Raw genomic sequence first — 22178 nt, 5'->3', positions numbered from 1 at the left:
ATAATGCATTTACCGCCAATCTCTGCTCGGTCCGGTTTTCCCGGATTTCCTTCGGTAGTCCGATCATACTCTGGCGAAATTGCGTGAATTCGTTATATAACTCTTCGTGACAATTTCTCCAAAACTCCGCTGCGTGTCGTAAGGCTTCGGTGTGTTGTTGTTGACAGGATATGACATTTCTTAAAATCGAAATAACGTCACCTTGCGCGTTAGCTGCAATTTCTTCAACTTGCCGGTAAGTCAACGGTTGTCCGCCAGATCAAAAGTCTTTCAAGTAACGATTAACACGGTTCAACGCCGCGATCAAGCCTTCTATTTAAATCGCGATCGCTAAACAGCTCCCGAGGTATTTCATGTAGTAATTCCGCAACCTCCTCCACCTCCTCCTCTTCTTCTTCCTCACTCTCCGTATCAGTGAAGGATACCTGATCCCATGCGTGGACCAGCGAATCAGACCAAGCTGTTAGCCCTCATTGGTCATGAGCTTGTTCTGTAAAAGGAATAACAATAACCACTTTATTAATTTTATTAAATAAAAGTCGAACATAAAACATAATAATGCGATTTTCTGTTTCAATACTCACCGTTGTTCTCTGAAGTCCTTAAACGGCTGGCGGACGGCGAGTCGTTCGTTTCCTGTTCGGGCAGCCTCACGCGTTTTACGGCCTGTCCGCAACCATACATTCGCTGCGTGGGGGGTTCGATTACGTCCGTGCGAGCGTTTGCACGGACGGTAGGCGTGTGAAGTTGTTCATCGGAACACTCCGTGTGGGAGGGGGCGGCCGTTGTGACGTTGGCTGGTTCATTACGTAACTCGGTTCCCTCCGCAACCCCCCGCTGCACATCCTCTGCAGTTATTATTACAAGATTGTTGTCATCATTATGCCCACCTGTCAAATTTAGTAAATACTGTTTATGAGGGGTCGGTGGTTTTAACACGTTAAGAAAAACAAAACAAAACTAATGTCAACTTACCGTTAAGGCCATTGTCGTCCTCGCAAACAGTTAGTTGGGCTTCATCAACTGAATAAAATGATAACCGTCATTATTATTAATAATAACATTATTAAACCGCACGATAGAAAAAGAGTAAAGACTTACATATCTCTTCAAGGATGTGTTCTAAATCTTCGTCAAACACAAGATTATCGAAAGTAGCTGAAATAATAACATCATGTTAAACAAATATTCACGTTAAAATATTTAAACATCTCCTATGAGCAAAACGTACTCACCATCGTAATTGTCAGCCATCGTTCCGACGTTTGTTGAGGTGTAACAACGGCGTGCGAGAAGTTAGAGTTTTACAGTTAATGAGGATGTTATAACTTGTGCTTTTAACGCATCACTTTGAGGGGGCGTCTCTTGAAAATGCGTCAGAATCCGATAACAACCGGCAGGAGTGACCTAATACCACAAATCTTTAGTAAGGTACATGACGCAACGTTAATTTGTGAAATAGTATGGTCAAATATTACGAAATTCGTGTTTAAACATAATGACTAGTATTCTATAAATATTGCGCTTATTCGTACATGCATGCATAAAGGAGCGGTTTTATTATTTACATTTAAACGCAGGTTTCGCATCTGTTTACATAATTTACCTGACGGTATGATATAGATTTACGCCACATTATTTAAAACAGAAACTCTGGATACATTTTATATTTAGACTCTTACTTATCGCTCCCGGCCACCATATATTTATTCGGATTCTGGCTTTCCTTATTATCATCAAATCCACCCCCGCGCAAATCATCAGATGCATGTTAGTTAGTCGGCTGCATCTTCATCACATTACTTAACACAGTTGGAGATGTTTCACCAACGGGATGAAACATCTTTTAGATTTTCTTTTTTTCTTTTACAACTTAATTGCTACGATGTTAGCATATCCCTAACATGTAGACGCATATTGACCCTTATCTATACGCGTTTGAACGTCGCGGGTGATTTTAACAGTCGAAAAGTCAAAGTTCGGGATATCTGTTTATTGACCTCGCGCGATGTGAACCATCTGTTCAAACGACCGTTTGAAGTAGGTCTTAAGCGCAACAATGATCAAAGATCGTATAAAGAAATAACAAATTATGTGAAACTAAGTAAATTAAACGTCTTTTTCCTACGCGATAGACAGTCTTATTAAAACAATCATCTTTGGAGATCCTCTATTTATTTAAACTTTATCACCTTCTTTATCTACCTCATTACATCCTGAACATTGGTTTGAAGACGTATTCGAATAGATTAATTCGTTATAAATACTAATTTCTCAACTATACCTAAACTTTTAACTTAACCAGCTATGTGTCATATAAAAACTTCAAAAGGGGTCGCATCCTTTGATAAATGAACAGCTACACCAAAGTTTACGATGCCAGATCCCCAAAAACTCGTTAGATTGCAAATGAGTTGCGTCTCCAGAAACACCTTTAGATGTTTTACAGCAATTCTCTTGATCTGATACGGACGCGTCGTTAATCATTCGTCCAGACACACACAGTGTCGTTCTCATTTCGTTGCTCCCTGCATGAGACGAAGTATTTGCATTTCGTGCTATAATGTAAAAAGTTTAGGCGTCTAATTATGGCTGAAAACTCCAAAGACGTCCGAAACATTTGCTTTCATTCCGGTTTCCGCTCACATACATGCGTATGCGTTTGAATCGTTATAGCAGGCTAGAAAGTTTAAAGATTGACAAAAATCAAAGAGTAAATAAAGGTATTACTAAATTAAGTGCGAATAACTAAACTAAAGTAAATAAAATAAAATAAGAAACATTTCCCTGGTAGGTAGGCCTACTGTTTGTTTAAAAGGTAAAAACTAGACTAACCTAATTTTAAAATGAAAAGCTTTAGGATGAGTGCCGAATTGTTTCATTAATTAAGAAATGCTAAAGATTTATTAAAAATAACGTTTGTTCTAATGTTAAAACATTACTTTAATTCTTTTAAATCTTTGCATCGGTCTCTCCTCACGCTGTTAGGGGGGGTGGCTGAAGGCGTGGTCTGGACTCAGCGGCGTAAACTCATTCTGAGTTTTGACGCGCTAGTGTGCGGTTATCTGCCGGAGGCTGCCTAAGATAGTCTGCACTTTTTCTTTATTTATTTTACATCACAGTTATTTTTTCTCTTTCTTTTATTTCCTAACTTGTAACAAGATTTTGACTTTTTACTTAACGTTCGCTTCTGATTTTTTTTTTGTTTTTTGTTTTTTGTTTTAGAAGACAGTAAGATGAGTCAGCTCTATTTGCTGTAACTTGTGAGAAAAGCTACCTTTTAATCTGTAATGTTAGAACGTTGTAAAGTACCTTAACGTTCGCTTCTGATGCTTTTTTGTTTTAGAAGATGGTAAGATGAGTCAACTCTATATTATTTAGCTTGTAATGTTATGCTATTGTTTTAACTAAGGTGTCCGATGCTTTGTTTGTTTTAAATAAACAAACACGTACACTTCTACTTCTTTTTATTTAACTTAAAACGTTTTTAAACTAGTTAGAGTTCGTTACAACAACGCTAGCAAGTCATTACTCATTTTACGTATGTTTTTTGTTGTTATGTGTGCGTGAAAAACTCTAATAAAAACTTCCCTTTGTCCCGTTTAACACAGTTTCACAATTTAAAGTTTAAACACATAATAGTCTTCAATGGCCCACACAAAAACACAGTTCCCAAAACATTCAGAAATACCTTAGGATCACTGGACAGTAAAAACAGATGCTCATTTAGATGGGTGGGGGTGGACAAAACAGGTGTCCAGTTTGGGTGGGAGGGAGGGGTGGGGGTCTTATCTTTATGAGGTGTAATAAATCACATTTTTTGACATTACGTGCCGTGGGATCTCTCTAATATGGATGATGTTCTCTGCTTTCACGGCATGTTTGTGGCTGCCAGGTTTCAGCTGTAGAAGCACGCAACATCCGGTGAGTGACGCTTGCTCGCTCTCATTGGCTATCTCGGGTATCACGTCAGAGGCAGCCCGATCAAGAATTCATAAATACCAAACATGTTTGATAATTACGATTTGAGTTCGGTGACGCTCCGTCTCGATCGGGAGCAGATAAATAATCGTAATGACACCACACAATAGAGGATTTTTGCAACGTTTGCGACAAGCCGCGAATCGGGCCACACCCCCCCCAGGTGATAACGCCAGGTGACAACCAATCGCTGTGAAAAGAAGAAGATGAAATGCAAACAGGGTGTAAACGTTGTTTTCAGAGGAGTGCTCTGCCCTAAATTTGACACGCCCCAAAGCAGTGGCATTGTAGCGTTGCCAGCGGCACTGAGCGCACTGTGAGCCGTGACCCGCCGCAGACTTGTGCAGAGCTGAGCGTGAGTGAACGCGATCATTCCTTCATCTGCACTACTAGTTTTAACGCGAATAAACATGACTGAACATCTCATGCCTCATGTAATTGCTCAATCAGTGTTTCAACCGCGGAAAGACAACAAAACAGTGTGGAAATAAAATGTCACGTAGGATTTAATTTTCCTCGCCAAGTCGCAGAAACGAGTACACATGACGGTGAATGAAAATACGCTGTGTTTTCCGCCAACTGGCAACCCGTGGTGCCGAAATACAATTGGGTAAACTGGCAGTGGGCGGGTTTCACAAACCATAACAAACACAGACATCCCGGGCCGGAATGCACATTTTCAAAGGAGAATAACTGACTGTAGCATTGTTTTTCAGATAAACAAGTATGTTAACTTAGCATGTTTCTTTTATGGCTTTAACATATTATGGTATTTTTATGCTTTAGTAGAGTCAAAATCCTACATACAGCACCTTTAATTATTTAATGTATGTTTAAATTAATCTGTAATGAAACATGCTATGACAGCCAGTGTGTAATTGAATATATTTTAACAAATAGCTTTGAAATTGTATTATTTATAAGTTAATTTAAAAACTGCATTATTTGCAACTTACTTATTTGCATACAATTTTTTTTTTTCAAAGTTGAGTGTTGATCATCTATTTAAAAATAAATAGAAATTAAATTTAAACAAAACTGAAAATCATTAAGAAGACCTTTAACCCCCGGGGCGTCTTTAGCATGGTGGTAAGTTCCATTGAGCTATATTGGTAAAGACGCACCCCTCATCTGTAACTCCGCCTCTCTCTTATCGTCATCTAAAACTATAGTAAATGTGAAAATTGCGATCTCGATTCTATGGAAAGCCTCCATAAAACATGGAAATTTGACATGTCCTGACATGTCTGGGTCCACAATATCCCTTATGGTTTGGCCTGTTAAAATAATATTTTCCCCTTTACTTATTTTGACGTCGCTGGTTTCTCATTACAGTTGACGATAACTTTTTCTTACATGACAAACTCTTTTTCCCGCTCCTGAAAAAATGTAAGACTTTTTATATTTTTAGTGATGCCTAAAACTAGTGTAAATGTTTTGCTTTGTTTTATATTGTGTGTGATCACATAATTTATGTATATTCATTTCATTTAATAGAAGAAAGTAAGACCCTTTTACTGATGATTGAGTGTGTGTGTGTGTGTGCAGTGGCGGCTGCAGGTGTACGGCTGTATGCACTGTGCGTACCATGAGCGCTCTGACTGACCTGAGAAACATTTTCCCCACCAGTGTCGTGCACAGACCTCCGGAGGGGCAGGGGCAAAATGTGGGGGTGTTGTATGGGTTTGGTCCCCCTCAGCTAGGGGTGGGCGATATGGCAAAAATAGCACGATTTTTTTTTTTAGAAATATCACGATTCACAATATTATCACAATTCTTTGTCATGTTGGATTTTCTATTTTGCAAGCTGTTTGAGCAGTACAGCCAAACTAATTTCCCTATTATAAAGACAAAGCCTTTCGAGGTAACAAAATCTAAAAAAATATGGCGGATATTTAGGCCAAAGTGGGTGAAGATAAAAATCGTTGTTATTATTTTATCTTTGTTATAAAAAAATGAGAGCAAAGATACACATTACAAATAAACATAATATACAAATAAAATAAACAGTGTTTTATTTTCAGGTAGTCTACAATAGGTGTATTTAGCAGGAGCATTCAAGAAATTGAATGAACAAATATAAAAATAAAACACTATATAGATTGATTCCTATTAAAGCAACTGTATTAAAGTTTTTCAGTCAAGAGTAGTGAGTGATTTTTCTCTTTGTGTTTGGTGTTTTATTAACATTAAAGGAATAATTAACCCCAAAATTAAAATAGGCTAGTGTTTGATTTTTATACCTTCATTTACTCACTCAAAAGTTGTTTTAAACCTGAACGAGTTTCTTCTGCTGAAAACAAATGCTATTTTGAAGAATGTGGAAAACCAAACAGTTGCTGGTCTACAGTGACTTCCATAGTATTTTTTTTTTTCCTACTGTTAAAGTCAATGTGAACCAGCAACTGTTTGGTTACCCACATTCTTCAAAATATCTTCTTTTGTGTTCAGCACAACAAAGAAATTAATACAAGTTTGGGACAACATGTGAGTGAGTAAATAATGAATTACAATTTTAGAGTGAACTATCCCTTTAATTACAGTCGGCAGCATGTTTAGTACTGTCCCTTTAAGAGCTGCACGCATCTAATATACAGGCACGCATGCATTTCTCTCAGCTGTTTACCTTCATTTTAGACATAACCAACTGAGTCTATACATAAACCTGGTGTGTTTTGACAGTATTAGCACAAAGCATAACTTAGTTCAGTAATCAGGCGCTTTTTGACGAGCTTTTTAGAGCATGCGCTTTGGGTGTATGTGCTCAGAAAAGGCGCTCGTCAGAACAGCACACGAGTGAAACGTTTAACCAGTAAGTCTTTGAAGCAGATGCAGATAATGTACTTTTGGTGACTGCAAATAAGTGCAGTGTCCCGTGAGAGTAACTCTAACGCTGAGTTAACACTGATGTGAGTGTATGTGGCGTTGTACAGTATATAGAGACGGCGGCGCCAGAACTGCAACTGATAGAATGCGCGCTGAAGTACGATACTACGATATTTCTTCAAAAAAGCAAATCGTGGAGACATTTTTATAGTCCACGATCAAAAATCGTCATATGGAACACCCCTACTCTCGGCACAAATCGCAAACTAGGGTCACCGGACCGCAAGGGCACTTCACCGTCGGACCTCAAAGGGGCAGGGGCTCGAGCCCCCCTGGCCCCCCTTGTGCACGCCACTGTTCCCCACTAATATTTCAGCAATTATTATTTGTGTCCTGTATTTCTGTCAAATGAACCAGCAATGTCAGTCATTTGTGATTTAATCATTCTTTTGTGTCATTTCTCTCTTTTCAGTGATCTGACGCATCTCATAGCCTTCCCCTGGCAACGGGTCTGAAATTAACGGGGACTTGAGGCAAAATGCCACCAAATTGGGACTGTCGTCAATAAAGTGAAATTGAAATTAAAAGTGTTGATTGCAGCATTACATTTAGATCTGATCATATCGCATCATATTTCTTTTTACGTGTTTTACTGTGTTGCACATTTTAACCAATCAATGGTCAATCAGAAGTGTTCAGAGGAGTCATCACTTTTGTTCAGTGCGTGCACTCACCGACTGAACTCTGCACTCTCGCGAATTCTCTCATCATAACAAAGTGCAGATGTACATATGAAGTAAGATTCATTTGACAGTGTAGACAGCTTCATTGATAATAACGGGAGTTTTTTGAGAGTGCTTAATCTCACGCTAGACTATAGTCAGTGACAATGTGATCATGTAAATGTTCTTTGCTCACTTTAGGTATATAATTTATTCGCTGTTTGAATAACTGTGGAAATTAAATAAAATAATTAGTAGCTTACAATGTTTTTCTTAAACTGTGATCACATTAAAGATAAATTCAGTCGTATTAATATATTTTATGACATGACACCCATATCTGGTACTTGCTTAAAAAGACGGGTTTATGATGTGCGTAGTTAATAGATTACACTAACATTAGGCTACTTTTACTTTTTGCTGAATCATATGAAGTTGTTTCTGAGTAGGTGAAACAAACAAGATCACAGAGACCAAACTGTGCTGGATAAAGTGGACCATGGATCGTGGAAGCAGAGGTCACTTTTGAAGTCTGGTACAAATATGACATACAAAAATACATATGCTATAGGCTCATATGTATGCATGATCGATCATTAAAATATTGCGATCTCGATTCAAACACGTTATCTTATTTCTTCATGACGATGATTCTATTATGTCTATTGAACCTTTGAAATCACATCGGATTGGAATATTTAAACCTGTTTTCATGCAGCTGCTGATCCAGAGAGAGCAGCGCTCATCATGTAAGCTTTATGTTGAAACAGATTTGCAAACAGTACACACAGTAGGCTACATTTCTGTGTTGCAAACATTAAATAATAACGAAAGTATTAGGATAAAAGTTTATAGTCTAATGTAATATAGAACTAATGTTACGGTTCAAATAAAGACTGTATATGTTACATTATGATAGTAGGTGGTGACCAGTGATTGTTAAAATGTATTTGATGTCTGATTCATTCATTCAAAAGATTCGTTCAAAAACTTTAATTTCCCAAGAAAATAATTTAATTTTCCAATAAAACAACAGTGGTACTGGTATCTCATAACGACATATACAGCTAGTACATATTAGACATTCAAATAAAAGAAAATTAGAAACCAAAATATAAAGACAGTCACTGAGTATCCTCAAGAAAGTTCCCGAGAGAGGACCAAATGCGCCAAAACACCTCAGATCTTTGATGTAAATCATAAGTGAATTTTTCCAATGGTAAAAGAGTGGTCGCCTGACTCATCCACATATTGATTGAAGGTATCTGAGCAGTTGATCATAATAATCTGCTGTACAATTCATACGGTATACCTTTGGGGACAATACAAAAGTTTTTCCAATGATCTTTTGAATAATTTCGTGAATCTCTTTCCAGTACATTTTGATTTTGTCACAACCCAAAAATACATGCATCACTGTGCCAATGTCTACCTTACATTTAAAGCATAACTGAAAACAATTGAGAAATATTCTATGGAGGCGAACTGGGGTTAGATAAGTCCTGTGAAAACAAAATATATAATATTGTTCGTGAACTGAAATTGAAGCACTTTTGGGGAAGATATTTGAATAGACAGATAGCCACTCCTCACTGCTAAAACTAGACTGCAGTCTAGAATATGTCCTTTTCCCACATCACCCTTAAAGAGTCAAAGGATGAAGGACCAACATTAAACAACATTGTATATAATTCAGAGATCTTCTTTTTATGAGTAAATGAAGAAAAAATCTGTTGTATAGATCAAGTTGTATATTACCTTCTTTTAACTGTAATTCTAAAAAGTGTCGGATTTGAAGGAATTTATAAAAATCTTTTGAATCGTGAATCAAATCTGTAAATAAACCAACTTAATATGTGCAGACCAAAAATATAATTGAAAATTGGGTAAGGAAACCCCACCCAATTCCTTTGGTTTCATCAAAACCTGGGTTTCTTGTGGTTCCAGATATACCTTGAAATTGAAGAATTAATTCTCTTTAAAAAGTTTGTATGGAATTGGAAGTTATACATATTTTTAAATAGACTAATTTATAACATTAATTAAAACATTTGGTCACACTTTATATTAGGTGGCCTTAACTACTATGTACTTGCATCAAAAAAGAAGTACAATGTACTTATTGTGTTCATACTGTATTGCAAAACACTATTGTTGCTAGTGAGGTGAGATATGGGTAAGGTTAGGGACAGGTTAAGTGGTATGGGTAGGTTTAAGGGTGGGTTAAGGTTTAAGGGATGGGTCAACAATGTATTTACAGATGTAATTACATGTAGTTACATGTAGTTTTTAAAAATATAAGTACAATCTAAAAGCATGTATGTACACAATAAGTGCATTGTACCAAATGATTAATTTAAATGTAAGTACATAGTAGTTAAGGCCACCTAATGTAAAGTGGGACAAACATTTTGTCAGAACCTGAAAGGAAATTAGACAACCAAACAAAATAATATGTTGTCTAATGTTTTGTTTTCAGAATCGTGGGAGACCCGTGATCTCTATTCTAAAAATCAATTATCCAAAGTCATAGCTTAAAAAATACATAATATATCTGGCATCTAACTAATGCTATTAGTGCTGTTTCTAATATTAAAATATAAAGACTAGGACTACACTAGACTGTAGTACATTAACAAGGATTTGGTACAATTATAATGCATTATAATGCCGTTTCCCATCTAGTGTGCCAGTGTGCGAAGTGCTGCAAGCCAAAACCCTCTCGCACCAATCGCAAAAAAAGTTGTCCGGCTATCATAGTTACTACTATCACAATTCTGAGAAATAAAGTCGTAATTCTGAGTAATAAAGTGTGAAATATAAACTTGCAATTTTAAGAAAATAGTCTCTCTTTTTTCCCTTCGGAATGGACTTTATGTCAGAATTGTGAGATAAAAAGTCACAAGTCCCTCATTTTATTTTTTATTCAGTGGTGGAAACGGGCTTTCAAAAATTATGAAGAAATTGAATGAATGTGAATTTAGTGAGTCAGAGACACTGTTGATTTCCAGGGCATTGTTGTCTTGTATCACAGTGACCTATAAAAAAAAACATTTTTGCTATTTGTGCAGCATATGTAAGTTATTGTACAGTTGTGAGAACACACTAACGTTTGTCAGTGTTCTGCTTCACTTCCTGTTTAGGGGTTTGAGACCATCTCAGTGTCACGTCTGTGATTCCTCTATCAGCCAGAGCAGATCCCAACTGGAAATAATATTCATACTAAACTGATTAGATCAGAATATGACAAGATATTCAAATCTTCCTCTCCTCTTTTCTCGTGTCATGTCCCAAACAGTACTTTTGTAAAATCATGTCTCTTTAAAATGAGAGAATATTGTAAATTTGTTCATGCTGTAAATAGTTTGACTGAATAATCAATAGGTGATCGGCACTCCAGTCAGTGAACCTTTGTATCATAATATAAACCAGTCCTCTCTTAGCAAATGCAACTGCACTGCAGGACAACAACAGCTGATTTTGTTTTTAACAAATTCAGGTCATAATATTTAACAATGCAACAAGTGTTTGTTTTCTCATCACTTGTTACTTTTTTTTTCTCACCTGTTTCAGAACGTTTTCTCTCATTGTAGAGTCGGTCAAATCTTTGCTGGAGCGAAACAGCAGTTTTACAAATGATCTTTTTAAACAGGGACCTAGAAAAATATATTCATATATATGTAAATTCATAAAAAATCCTAAGAAATATGGTTTGCACCCTACAAATGAGCTTGCATTTATTAAAACTTATCCACACTCCTCACTGCGTCATATTGACAAAAATTTATGATGTGAAGACATTATTATCTAATATTATAAACCAATATTACTGATGTATACCTTCTCCATAGACCTTCACCTCACACAGAGTGAGTATCTTCATGTCTCCAGGAATGATCAGATTCACGTAACGTCCCTCCATCCCATCACATGAGTAGCTGTAGGACTCACCTGCTGGAATAGCAGGAATAACAGCACATCTACAGACAGAGAAACAGATGAGGGATATAAAAATTCTGTCATATCTGCATTAATCCAAAAGAGGTATCCAATCTCCAGCCATCCTACAACATGTCCTCTAGACCCAATCCCCTCACACCTTCTCCAAGCAATCTCCCCTACACTCTTACCAGCACTCACACACATTATCAACACATCCCTCCTCACAGGCACTTTCCCCACTGCATTCAATCAGACTCGGGTAAACCCACTGCTAAAAAAAACCTACATCAAACACTTCTCTTATAGAAAACTACAGACCTGTCTCTCTCCTTCCATTCATAGCGAAAACACTCGAACGAGTTGTTTTCAACCAGGTATCATTGTTTCTTTCACACAACAACAAACTGGATGCTAACCAGTCAGGTTTCAGGAGTGGCCATTCAACTGTGACTGCGCTACTCTCAGTCACTGAAGCCTTTAACACTGTCAATCACCAGATCCCGCTGTCTACCCTCTCATCACTAGGCATCACTGGGATTCCACTTCGCTGGTTTGAATCCTTTCTAACTGGTAGGTCATTCAGGGTGGCCTGGGGAGGGGAGGTATCCACAGCACATCAACTGGTCACAGGGGTTCCTCAGGGATCAGTTATTGGACCCCTTCTCCACATACGCTACATCACTGGGACCCATCACACAGGCACATGGCTTGTCCTATCATTACTACACTGATGACACACATCTCTATCTCTCTTTTCAACTAGATAGTTTCAACGGTAGCTGCACGGATCTCAGGCTCAGAATCTTGGTGATCTCAGAACCTTCAGGATATCAGAAATCTTGGTGTAATCTTTGATGACCAGCTGACCTTCAATGACAACATTGCAAAGACTGCTCGATCTTGCAGGTTTACATTATACAACATCAGAAAGATCAGGCCTTTTTTAACAGAGAATGCTGCACAACTTCTTGTCCAGGCCCTTGTCATTTTTAGGCTGCACTACTGCAATGCTCTTCTGGCTGGACTTCCATCAAGCATATCAAACCTCTAAAAATGATTCAGAATGCAAATGATTCCTTGCACTGGCTACTGGTTGCAGCTCGCATCAAGTTCAAGACATTGATGCTTGCATATAGAACAGCCACAGGCTCAGCACCCACCTACTTCCACTCACTATTATGAATCTACATCCCCTCCAGAAGTCTGAGATCTGTTAGTGAGCGACGCCTCGTGGTACCATCACAGAGAGGCTCAAAATCACCCTCCAGAACATTCTCGTTCACCGTTCCTGGCTGGTGGAATGATTTTCCCACCCCTATCCGGAGTGCTGGATCCCTGTCAATCTTCAAGCAATATCTGAAAACTCATCTCTTTCAACACTACCTGACTTCATCCTAAAGAAAAAAAAAACTTTGTCTTTCTCTTTATTTATTTCCTCCTTTTCTAGCTTGTACTTATTTGAACAATGCCTGAGACTTGGTATTGCGAGCACTTCCTCTATCTGTTTGCCTCTTTAAGATGAATCACTTTCATGTATTCCCCAATTGTAAGTCGCTGTGGATAAAAGCATCTACAAAATGACTAAATCCTTCACATTTGTGCTTGACGTCTCACACTCTTTCAACCTTAAGTTTCTCACATTGGATTGCTGATGCCGTTTTTCTCCAAAGAGTTTCCGATTCGAATTTCCGCTCCATTTATTTGTTCTGCACAGCAGTCTTTTCTATTAGTTACGACCGCTTTACTAACTCGGTAAATATGACTCAGATCCAGCCTCCACCACGGGTCTGCCTCATTGAGGGTTGAGGAGCATCCCGTATACAACTGCTGGAGACCTCGATCAATGGCCTTTTCAGCAAACCAGTCCACAGATGTTGACGACTGTATAGCAGCTCCAGCTACTGCCAGATTTTCTAAAAAAAAAAAAATGTATGAAAAAAATGTCACGACTCGTCTTGATGCACAAAGTTTGCAGCAGAGGGGAAGATTACTGAGGAACAACGACTGGAGGTGAAGTGAGTTATTACTGCATCAACTACCCTCACCAAACCGAATTGTGAAAACGATGATTTTGTGTTCCTTTACAGTACGTTTCCAGTATGGCATGATATTACATGAATTATATATTAATGTACAATATTGAATATAACGCTCTACAACAATGAATTACCTGCCAAATACCCATAAACTTCAACCTCACAAAGCGCAAGAATCTTCCAGTCTCCAGGAATATGAATAATCACGTAACGTCCATCCAGTCCATCACATGAGTAGCTGTAGGACTCACCTGCTGGAATAGCAGGAATAACAGCACATCTACAGACAGAGAAACACATGAAGGATATAAAAAATACTGTCATATCTGCATTAATCCTTCACATTCGTCCTTGATGTCTCACGCTCTTTCAACCTCAAGTTTCTCACATGGGATTGTTGATGCCGTTGTTCTCCAAAGAGTTTCCGATGCGAATCTCTGCTCCGTTTATTTGTTCTGCACAGCAGTCTTTTCTATTACTGACGACCACTTCATTAACTCGGTAGACATCATGCAGATCCAGCCTCCACCACGGGTCTGCCTCATTAAGGGTTGAGGAGCATCCCGTATACAACTGCTGGAGACCTCGATTACCATCAACGGCCTTTTCAGCAACCCAGTCTGCGGATGTTGACGACTGTATAGTGGCTCCTCCTATTGCCCGATTTCCTGGAAAATTAATAAAAACCCATCGTGACCCATGTTTATGCACAATTCAAATAAAATTTGAGAACAACAGTGGAGGAGATGATGGTGAAGCATGTCATTTCTGCACCAACTAGCCTTCTGTCACCGAACGGATTTACAAACAGAATGACTTTTTGTCTAATAACATCCTTCACAACTACTGTATATAAATAATAATTAGACGCCCCTAGTAATTCATTACATCATTAGTACCAGCAACCTGGAGTAAATATAACCAATATCTTCAATAACACCTATTTGCAATAAAAAGAAAGTTGTCTGTTGATTTGTCTGACAAATGTGGACTGTTTAACATGATAAAATTCCCACATTAATATTTTCCCCATTTTGTAGCATTATGTCAGGGATGCAAACTTGTCATAACTGTAACGGTGATAACTGTAGCAATGGACAGAACCCAGCAAACAATGACCTGGCAGTCCACCAGCGTTTTTTGGGTGGCACAAATTCAGTGGCTTAATATGGTCAGACCACCATCGGCACACCATTGGCGAGCCGTCCAATCTAAAAATGCTGTCTGTCAGCCGGCGTTTTTTGGGTGGCACGCAACCAGCGGTTTGCCGTGGTTGGGCCTCCGTTGGTACACCAGTGGCAAGCGAGGGTCTGTCCTGTGTTTCTACTGAGCTCTTACATGACATCTATGTTTTATAAATATACAGGTGCATCTCAATAAATTAGAATGTCGTGGAAAATTTCATTTATTTCATTAATTCAACTCAAATTGTGAAACTGAGACTGAAGTAGTTTAAGTCTTTGGTTCTTTTAATTGTGATGATTTTGGCTCACATTTAACAAAAACCCACCAATTCACTATCTCAACAAATTAGAATACTTCATAAGACCAATAAAAAAAACATTTTTAGTGAATTGTTGGCCTTCTGGAAAGTATGTTCATTTACTGTATATGTACTCAATACTTGGTAGGGGCTCCTTTTGCTTTAACTCTCTGGGGTCGACGGTATCGCCAGCGATACCAGATAGGTTTTTTTTAAGATCAGTGCAAAATACAGTACACTAAAAATACTCTGTTGATTTTGGTCACACAAATAAGTGTTATACATCAATCGAAACTGTTAAGTGTCTACTTTTTTTTTGTGTACACTCACAATAACAACACAACTTTGTGCTTTTGGAAAAATAAAACAAACAGGGTGCGCTCTCTGTCTTCTCCGTCTCTGCGAACTGTTTTTAGAAACGCGTCACTAAAATGAACTGTAACTAAGCAAATACTCAACACAGAGACATGGAAATATATCTATAGAAAGCTTGAAGTGTCTACTTTGAAATGAAGCAAGTCTTATTGACTAAGTAGAGGAGAGCAATCTGATGAGTAAGTAATGTTTCTTTTTTGCATCTTTGTTACCGTTTTATTGTGACATAAACTTGAACAGATTTAGTAGCAGTTGGGTTTTTCCCAAACGACAACATGATGAATGCTACGCGTCTAAGAATGTTTAGACTATGTTTATTATTAATACTCTGTTCACAAATATATTTTAATAGTGTGCTAAACAATAATAATTAGTTTCTCAGATATAAAATATCATTTTTTATAGTACAAAGTACATAGTTTTATTGTACAAAGCATGTTTGAGTCTGTGGCTACAGAATCATATCATAGGCTACTATAAAATCATACATACTAGACTGTATGACTACAAAATCATAGTTCGGTTTATTCCAAACTATAATTCCTGACTACAGTGTTTGAAATAGTGTAAAACATGTTGAATATGATAGGCAATTCATTGTATTTAAATTTCTTACGGCGCGATGATGTTTTCATGCTCTATATAAAACAATAAAAGTAATATGAGTGTACACTGTAACATGATGAATGCTACGAGTCTAGGTATGTTTAGAACTTGTTTATTGTTAATAGCCTACTCTGTTCAGAAATAGATATTAATAACGTGCTAAACAATAATAATTAGTTTCTCAGATATAAGATTTCTTTCTCTTTTTTTTATGATAGTACAAAGCATGTGTGAGTCTATGGCTACAAAACATGGCTACAAAACATATATATATATATATATATATATATATATATATATATATATATACAGATGTTCCTGATATTAATTACTGCCTCAATTCGGCATGGCATGGAGGTGATCAGTTTGTGACACTGCTGAGGTGGTATGGAAGCCCAGGTTTCTTTGACAGTGGCCTTCAGCTCATCTGCCTTTTTTGGTCTCTTGTTTCTCATCTTCCTCTTGACAATACCCCATAGATTCTCTATGGGGTTTAGGTCTGGTGAGTTTGCTGGCCAGTCAAGCACACCAACACCATGGTCATTTAACCAACTTTTGGTGCTTTTGGCAGTGTGGTGTAATAGAATTAACTCGTATTTAAGCTTTTATTATGAATTATTATGAAAAATTATTTTGCTTTAGGGAATCAAATAGTAGGGATTCGATGTTGATGTGACTAATTGATATTAATCAAAATGTATAATTTATACCTTATTAACGACTCGACCAGCGAGTATTAAGCCAGTATATCTTAGCAATTCGGTTTATTTCGTGGCAACGATAATAATACAGAATTGGTCGGGTAAATTAAAGAGCACAGGTAACAAAATCTTTGGAAAATTATTTCAAATTTGAAAATCACGGCACCAGACCATTCTTTATAAATGAAACGAGAGTTTATTTGCTATTCTATGATACTATACTAACAAAACACATACACACGTTTTGGCCAGATGAAAGCGGTTTGAATACTGTTTAAGGTTATACTCTTTCCTGAGAATAAAGACGACCTGAAGACTTCACAAACAGAGGCTTTGACCTTACTCTTAAAAATTAATTCAAATCAGCTCAGCAAATAGAGATGGTTAGTTGACTTGAAGGCCGGCTGGCTCTCTGGAGGGTTGCTTGAGGGAATCCCGGAGCGGATTTTGCGGCTGCTGTGTCGTTGTCGCGTGACGTCACTCAGGAAATCTCTTTTGGACTGGCTTCCTGGCAGCACGCGAATGGCAAGGCTTTGAAGTTCTTACGCTGCAGGCCTTGCAGGTTTCGTTGGTCAGAAGTTGACAGAGTGTTGAAGTCTTGGATGGTCAAACTGATGTTAAGGCTGTAGGTGGGTGAGGCGAGACCAAAGTTTTTCCAGCTCAGTTTTTTTCTTCCGCAGCATTTGCAAAGCTGGGTGTCTGTTTTTATCGGATTGATTTGAGTCCATCCCATTCACTGTTTGATCCAATCACATTGTCTCTGTAGGGCGGAGCCCCGCCCAGCACTGCTTCTCTTCGTGCATACATTATCTTAATGTTTCATCCATCATGTGGGGAATATTTCTTAATAACTTCTTATATAAGTATTCATCATTCATACGAGACTGAAAATCGACATATAATTCATAGCAACTTCCTGCATCTGAAATAAGCTTTAACCCAATACTACACACGGCTATCTATTCAAAAGAAAGTTATTAAGGCAATGATCAAACTAAAACACACCATGCATAATGTAAAACACCAAGCATATATATAGATATATATAAGACATCAAACATGTAATTTGTTGATACACTTTCTCTAATAGCAATGAAAGTGAATGATTGTCTTTAAAGATCCTCTGTGTAACTAGAGTTTCTTTTGGTTGTAAAAGAAAAGAGGCGCGCATTCTCTTGGAATGCAGTAAAGAAAAGGGAGTTGTTATGGGGTCATGGGGATGTCCGTGGTGTAGGTTTGTTGAGGTCTGGTCAACGTATATCTGTATTTTCTTGTTGATACCATCATTGACTTATGGTCAAAAGCAGACAGGGGATTCAGGGAGGGTCTGTGCTGGAGCATGTCCAGATCCCACGTGCTTTGTACTGTCTGTTTATTCGACTTTATTTATAGTAAACCGGTCAGGAACAACATTGAAGATTCTGTTCTTCAAAAGGGTGGCCAGATATTCTCCTCCCAGCTTCATGGGTCTCATGAGATGATAAGGAGAACAGGCAGGAAGCTAGTCAGATACTTGGGTGTTGTGTTGGTCATTTGTAAATTTTATGACTCTGCGATGGAGGGTAAGCTCCTTGGAATGTTCTGGGTTAAGATTATATGTGTGTGTTCTTTTCGACCAGGTTCTACAGTGGGCAGGTGCCAAATCCTGCTGGAAAATGAAATCAGCATCTTTAAAAAGCTGGTCAGCAGAAGGAAGCATGAAGTGCTCCAAAATGTCTTGGTAAATGGGTGCAGTGACTTTGGTTTTCAAAAAACACAATGGACCAACACCAGCAGATGACACTGCACCCCAAATCATCACAGACTGTGGAAAATTAACAATGGACTTCAAGCAACTTGGGCTATGAGCTTCTCCACCCTTCCTCCAGACTCTAGGACCTTGGTTTCCAAATGAAATACAAAACTTGCTCTCATCTGAAAAGAAAACTTTGGACCACTGGGCAACAGTCCAGTTCTTCTCCTTAGCACAGGTAAGAGGCCTCTGACGTTGTCTGTGGTTCAGGAGTGGCTTAACAAGAGGAACACGACAACTGTAGCCAAATTCCTTGACATGTCTGTGTGGTGGCTCTTGATGCCTTGACCCCAGCCTCAGTCCATTCCTTGTGAAGTTCAACCAAATTCTTGAATCGATTTTGCTTGACAATCCTCCAGTGCTTCCGCACTTTTTCCTTCCACTCAACTTTCTGTTAACATGCTTGGATACAGCACTCTGTGAACAGCCAGCTTCTTTGGCAATAAATGTTTGTGGCTTACCCTCCTTGTGAAGGGTGTCAATGATTGTCTTCTGGACAACTGTCAGATCAGCAGTCTTCCTCATGATTGTGTAGCCTAGTGAACCAAACTGAGAGACCATTTTGAAGGCTCAGGAAACCTTTGCAGGTGTTTTGAGCTGATTAGCTGATTGGCATGTCACCATATTCTAATTTGCTGAGATAGTGAATTGGTGGGTTTTTGTTAAATGTGAGCCAAAATCATCACAATTAAAAGAACCAAAGACTTAAACTACTTCAGTCTGTGTGCATTGAATTTATTTAACACACAAGTTTCACAATTTGAGTTGAATTACTGAAATAAATGAACTTTTCCATGACATTCTAATTCATTGAGATGCACCTGTATATATATATATATTTTACATTTGTTTTACATTACAGTTTTACAGTTAAAATGAATATGAAGCACTGAATAAAAATAGTGAAAGTTGTAATTATTAACAAAAGTTTAGTATAAAAATACTGCAAGCATGTTCTTAAATGAAATAGTTTGAATGATCGTAAAAACAACAATAAAAAAAAACACAGATGATGTGACATGCTTAATATCTACCACCTGAGTATTATTCCACTTGCAAGCTTTCAGCAGAGCTGCGTACATCACTGTCCTGAAGAATTTGTACGGATATATAATTATTTTGATGTATAGGTGTAACTATTGCATTAAAAACCTTTCTATATGAATTCCATGTCAATAAATTAAACTCAATGTACTATTCAAATTGATTTGTGATGACATATATGCTATTTTTGGCTTGTTTCACCAAGTGCACACATCATACACAGGTCACTTTTAAAAGAAATGTAAGCACATCGTCCAAAAAATCGGATATAGTCATAAAATTGGAAATGGTCATCAAAACCTGCAGTGTAAATGCAGCCATAGTTAAACCATGGTTAATTTTGTGTTTGACTTTTGTATGGATAAATGTGAATGCTTCTATTTGAAAGTCACATTGGATAAAACCATCTGATAAATATACTTTAAATGCAGTTGTATGTTTAATCTGTTCACTGAAAATAAATTTGCATTTATGATTGTACATTGTTTTTGATCCATTATTGTGTGCAAGGACATTTTTGTTATCATAATCGAACTGATTATGAACCACGGACCGACTGTGGACTGCCAGAAAACAGTAATTATAAACCAGCGGCTTGTCAGTGGACAAGTGGCGGCTGCCGCTGGAATAACGATGAACAAAACGCCAGTGAACCGCTGATCTTATGTTAGCTGGGAATGAACTATCTGACAAGCCAATGTCAAAATAGAGCTGTGCATTAAGTGATGCTGAGTAAATTCAGAGTAACCACAGCAGCAGCAAGTCTGTGTTGGCTGAATAGCAGCTTCTACACCCTGCTAAAAAAAAAAAACAATAGAAGCCCAATAGAACCCATCCAATGGTTTCCATTAAAATACCATTATAAACCATTAGCTTTTTCCAGTAAAACCATTACAAAATTCCTTTTTGTAGTGTGTTTTGGGCATTTGTCCAATAGGATTTAACATCCCACCAGAGTCCATCACATACCAGTAGACACCATTATAGTTTCCATTAAAACCAATACAATTCCCATTATAACCACTAAAACCATTACATTTTCTATTGTGTTTTGGGCAGGGTTCTATTGATTTTTTCAGCAGGGCAGTTAAATATAAAGCTTAAAGCAACTTAAAGATGAGTTCCTTTAAAGGCAATGTTTGAAAACTTTAGTTTTTACATTAAATCTAAAAAGTGTCTAAATATTTAATGCATTATAATTTAATGTGTATACCATTAAAAAGTAACTTAATTTGTAGTTAAGTATTTAAATGATTAACCCTTCTAGGCTGTTGGTGGCACGTCTTTGTCACCTTTTTCACCCATGATGAGTTTGCATCCCTGTTATATGCTCAAGCCCCACGTTTATCAGAATCATCTGTACATAAGACGTCAGTAAAGCATGAATACTGTCATACTGGTTTGGAAAGACATGAGCGTGATTTCTGGTGAACTATGAGTTTAAAGTAAGTTAATAAAAAAGTATTTATTACATTCAATAAAGTGCTCTAAAAAAAAACAAATTACCTGCCAAATACCCGTAGACTCCAGCTTCAACAATACTAAGCATCTTCTGATCTCCAGGAATATGAACAACCATATAACGACCCTCCATCCCACCGCATGAGAAAGTGGCCGTGGCACCAGATGCAAGAGTAGAAATCACACCACATCTACAGACAGAAAGATCATCTGTTATCTGTTTCTGTTCATTCTTCACTTCAGCCACAGAAATCAAATCAAAAGAAAGAAATCCTCACATGTTGTTGCTGTAAATGTCAAGAAAGTTCCCGATACGAATCACCGCTCCGTTAATCCTATAACCAAGGTTCGGTCTATTAATGATGGTCACTCTGTTCACTTTGTACACTTTCAGTAGATCCACTCTCCACCATGGGTTGGTTTCAGAGTTAGTGTGGGTCCAGGTGTGCAACAATCCATCAAGAGCCCATTCAGGATCAGATCCTCCGTAAGTTGATGACTGAGTAGTTTTGCCCCATAGTGCTACATTCTCTGGAAAAAAATCATCAATAAAGGCCAATAAGAAATCATTTACCACTGCAGAAGACCTTTACCAAACTAATCTTTCTTACTCATCATCAGCTTCATGTCCACCACAGGGTCAGAAATTAAGGGTTAAGGGTGCAAAACAGCGACAGATATTTAAAACGTAAGGGTAAAATAAGGACAGTGAACATATTTTTAAGTTATTTTGGATATCCAACATTTGTTACTCAGTATATTTCTAATCTTGGCCTATATATCATGATGGGCTTGGTATGTTATATTAAACAAAGAGCAGTATAATCTAACATTAAAAATTTGTAAAAGCTGTTCCTGAAAGATCAATTTTGGAAGGAAAAATTGTCTGTTAATAAGTGTATTTTACTTTGGTCTATCTGGTATCAGGAACTATAAACTGGGCATCAAACTGCATCAGATCTTCATTACAGAGCTAGATTTCTAAGTACTTTTATATCTGCCCATTTAACAGACAAAACAGAACAAAAGTGTTTAGACACTGAAGGATTCTCACCTTTTTGTCCATGTGCCATTTCCTCAATCAATAAAAACCCTGTGGAAACAAGTCAAACAACCGTGTTTTGTTGAATCACATTCAAATTTGCATTTTCAATTTAATTCACCTTGATATTGCTGCTAATAATTAAAATCTGAATTATAAAGGAAACA

General features: G+C 37.6%; 1 protein-coding gene across 1 annotated transcript in view; it reads right to left on the bottom strand.

Annotated features, from left to right (window-relative positions):
- Positions 1 to 10611: 10611 nt before the first annotated feature.
- LOC131534346 (uncharacterized) overlaps positions 10612 to 22178 on the bottom strand; it is a gene marked incomplete at its 5' end in the record, with an annotated part of 49776 nt that continues 38209 nt past the window's right edge. The window contains 5 exons of the mRNA XM_058767181.1: positions 10612 to 11185; positions 11370 to 11509; positions 13896 to 14175; positions 21015 to 21160; positions 21248 to 21509. Coding sequence (XP_058623164.1) covers positions 11076 to 11185; positions 11370 to 11509; positions 13896 to 14175; positions 21015 to 21160; positions 21248 to 21509 — 938 coding nt within the window. The remainder of the gene's footprint in view (positions 11186 to 11369; positions 11510 to 13895; positions 14176 to 21014; positions 21161 to 21247; positions 21510 to 22178) is intronic.

This window comes from Onychostoma macrolepis, chromosome 03 (genome assembly GCF_012432095.1).
Source record: "Onychostoma macrolepis isolate SWU-2019 chromosome 03, ASM1243209v1, whole genome shotgun sequence".
Classification (NCBI taxonomy): Eukaryota; Metazoa; Chordata; class Actinopteri; order Cypriniformes; family Cyprinidae; genus Onychostoma; species Onychostoma macrolepis.
This window is presented reverse-complemented; position numbering and strand designations above follow the sequence as displayed.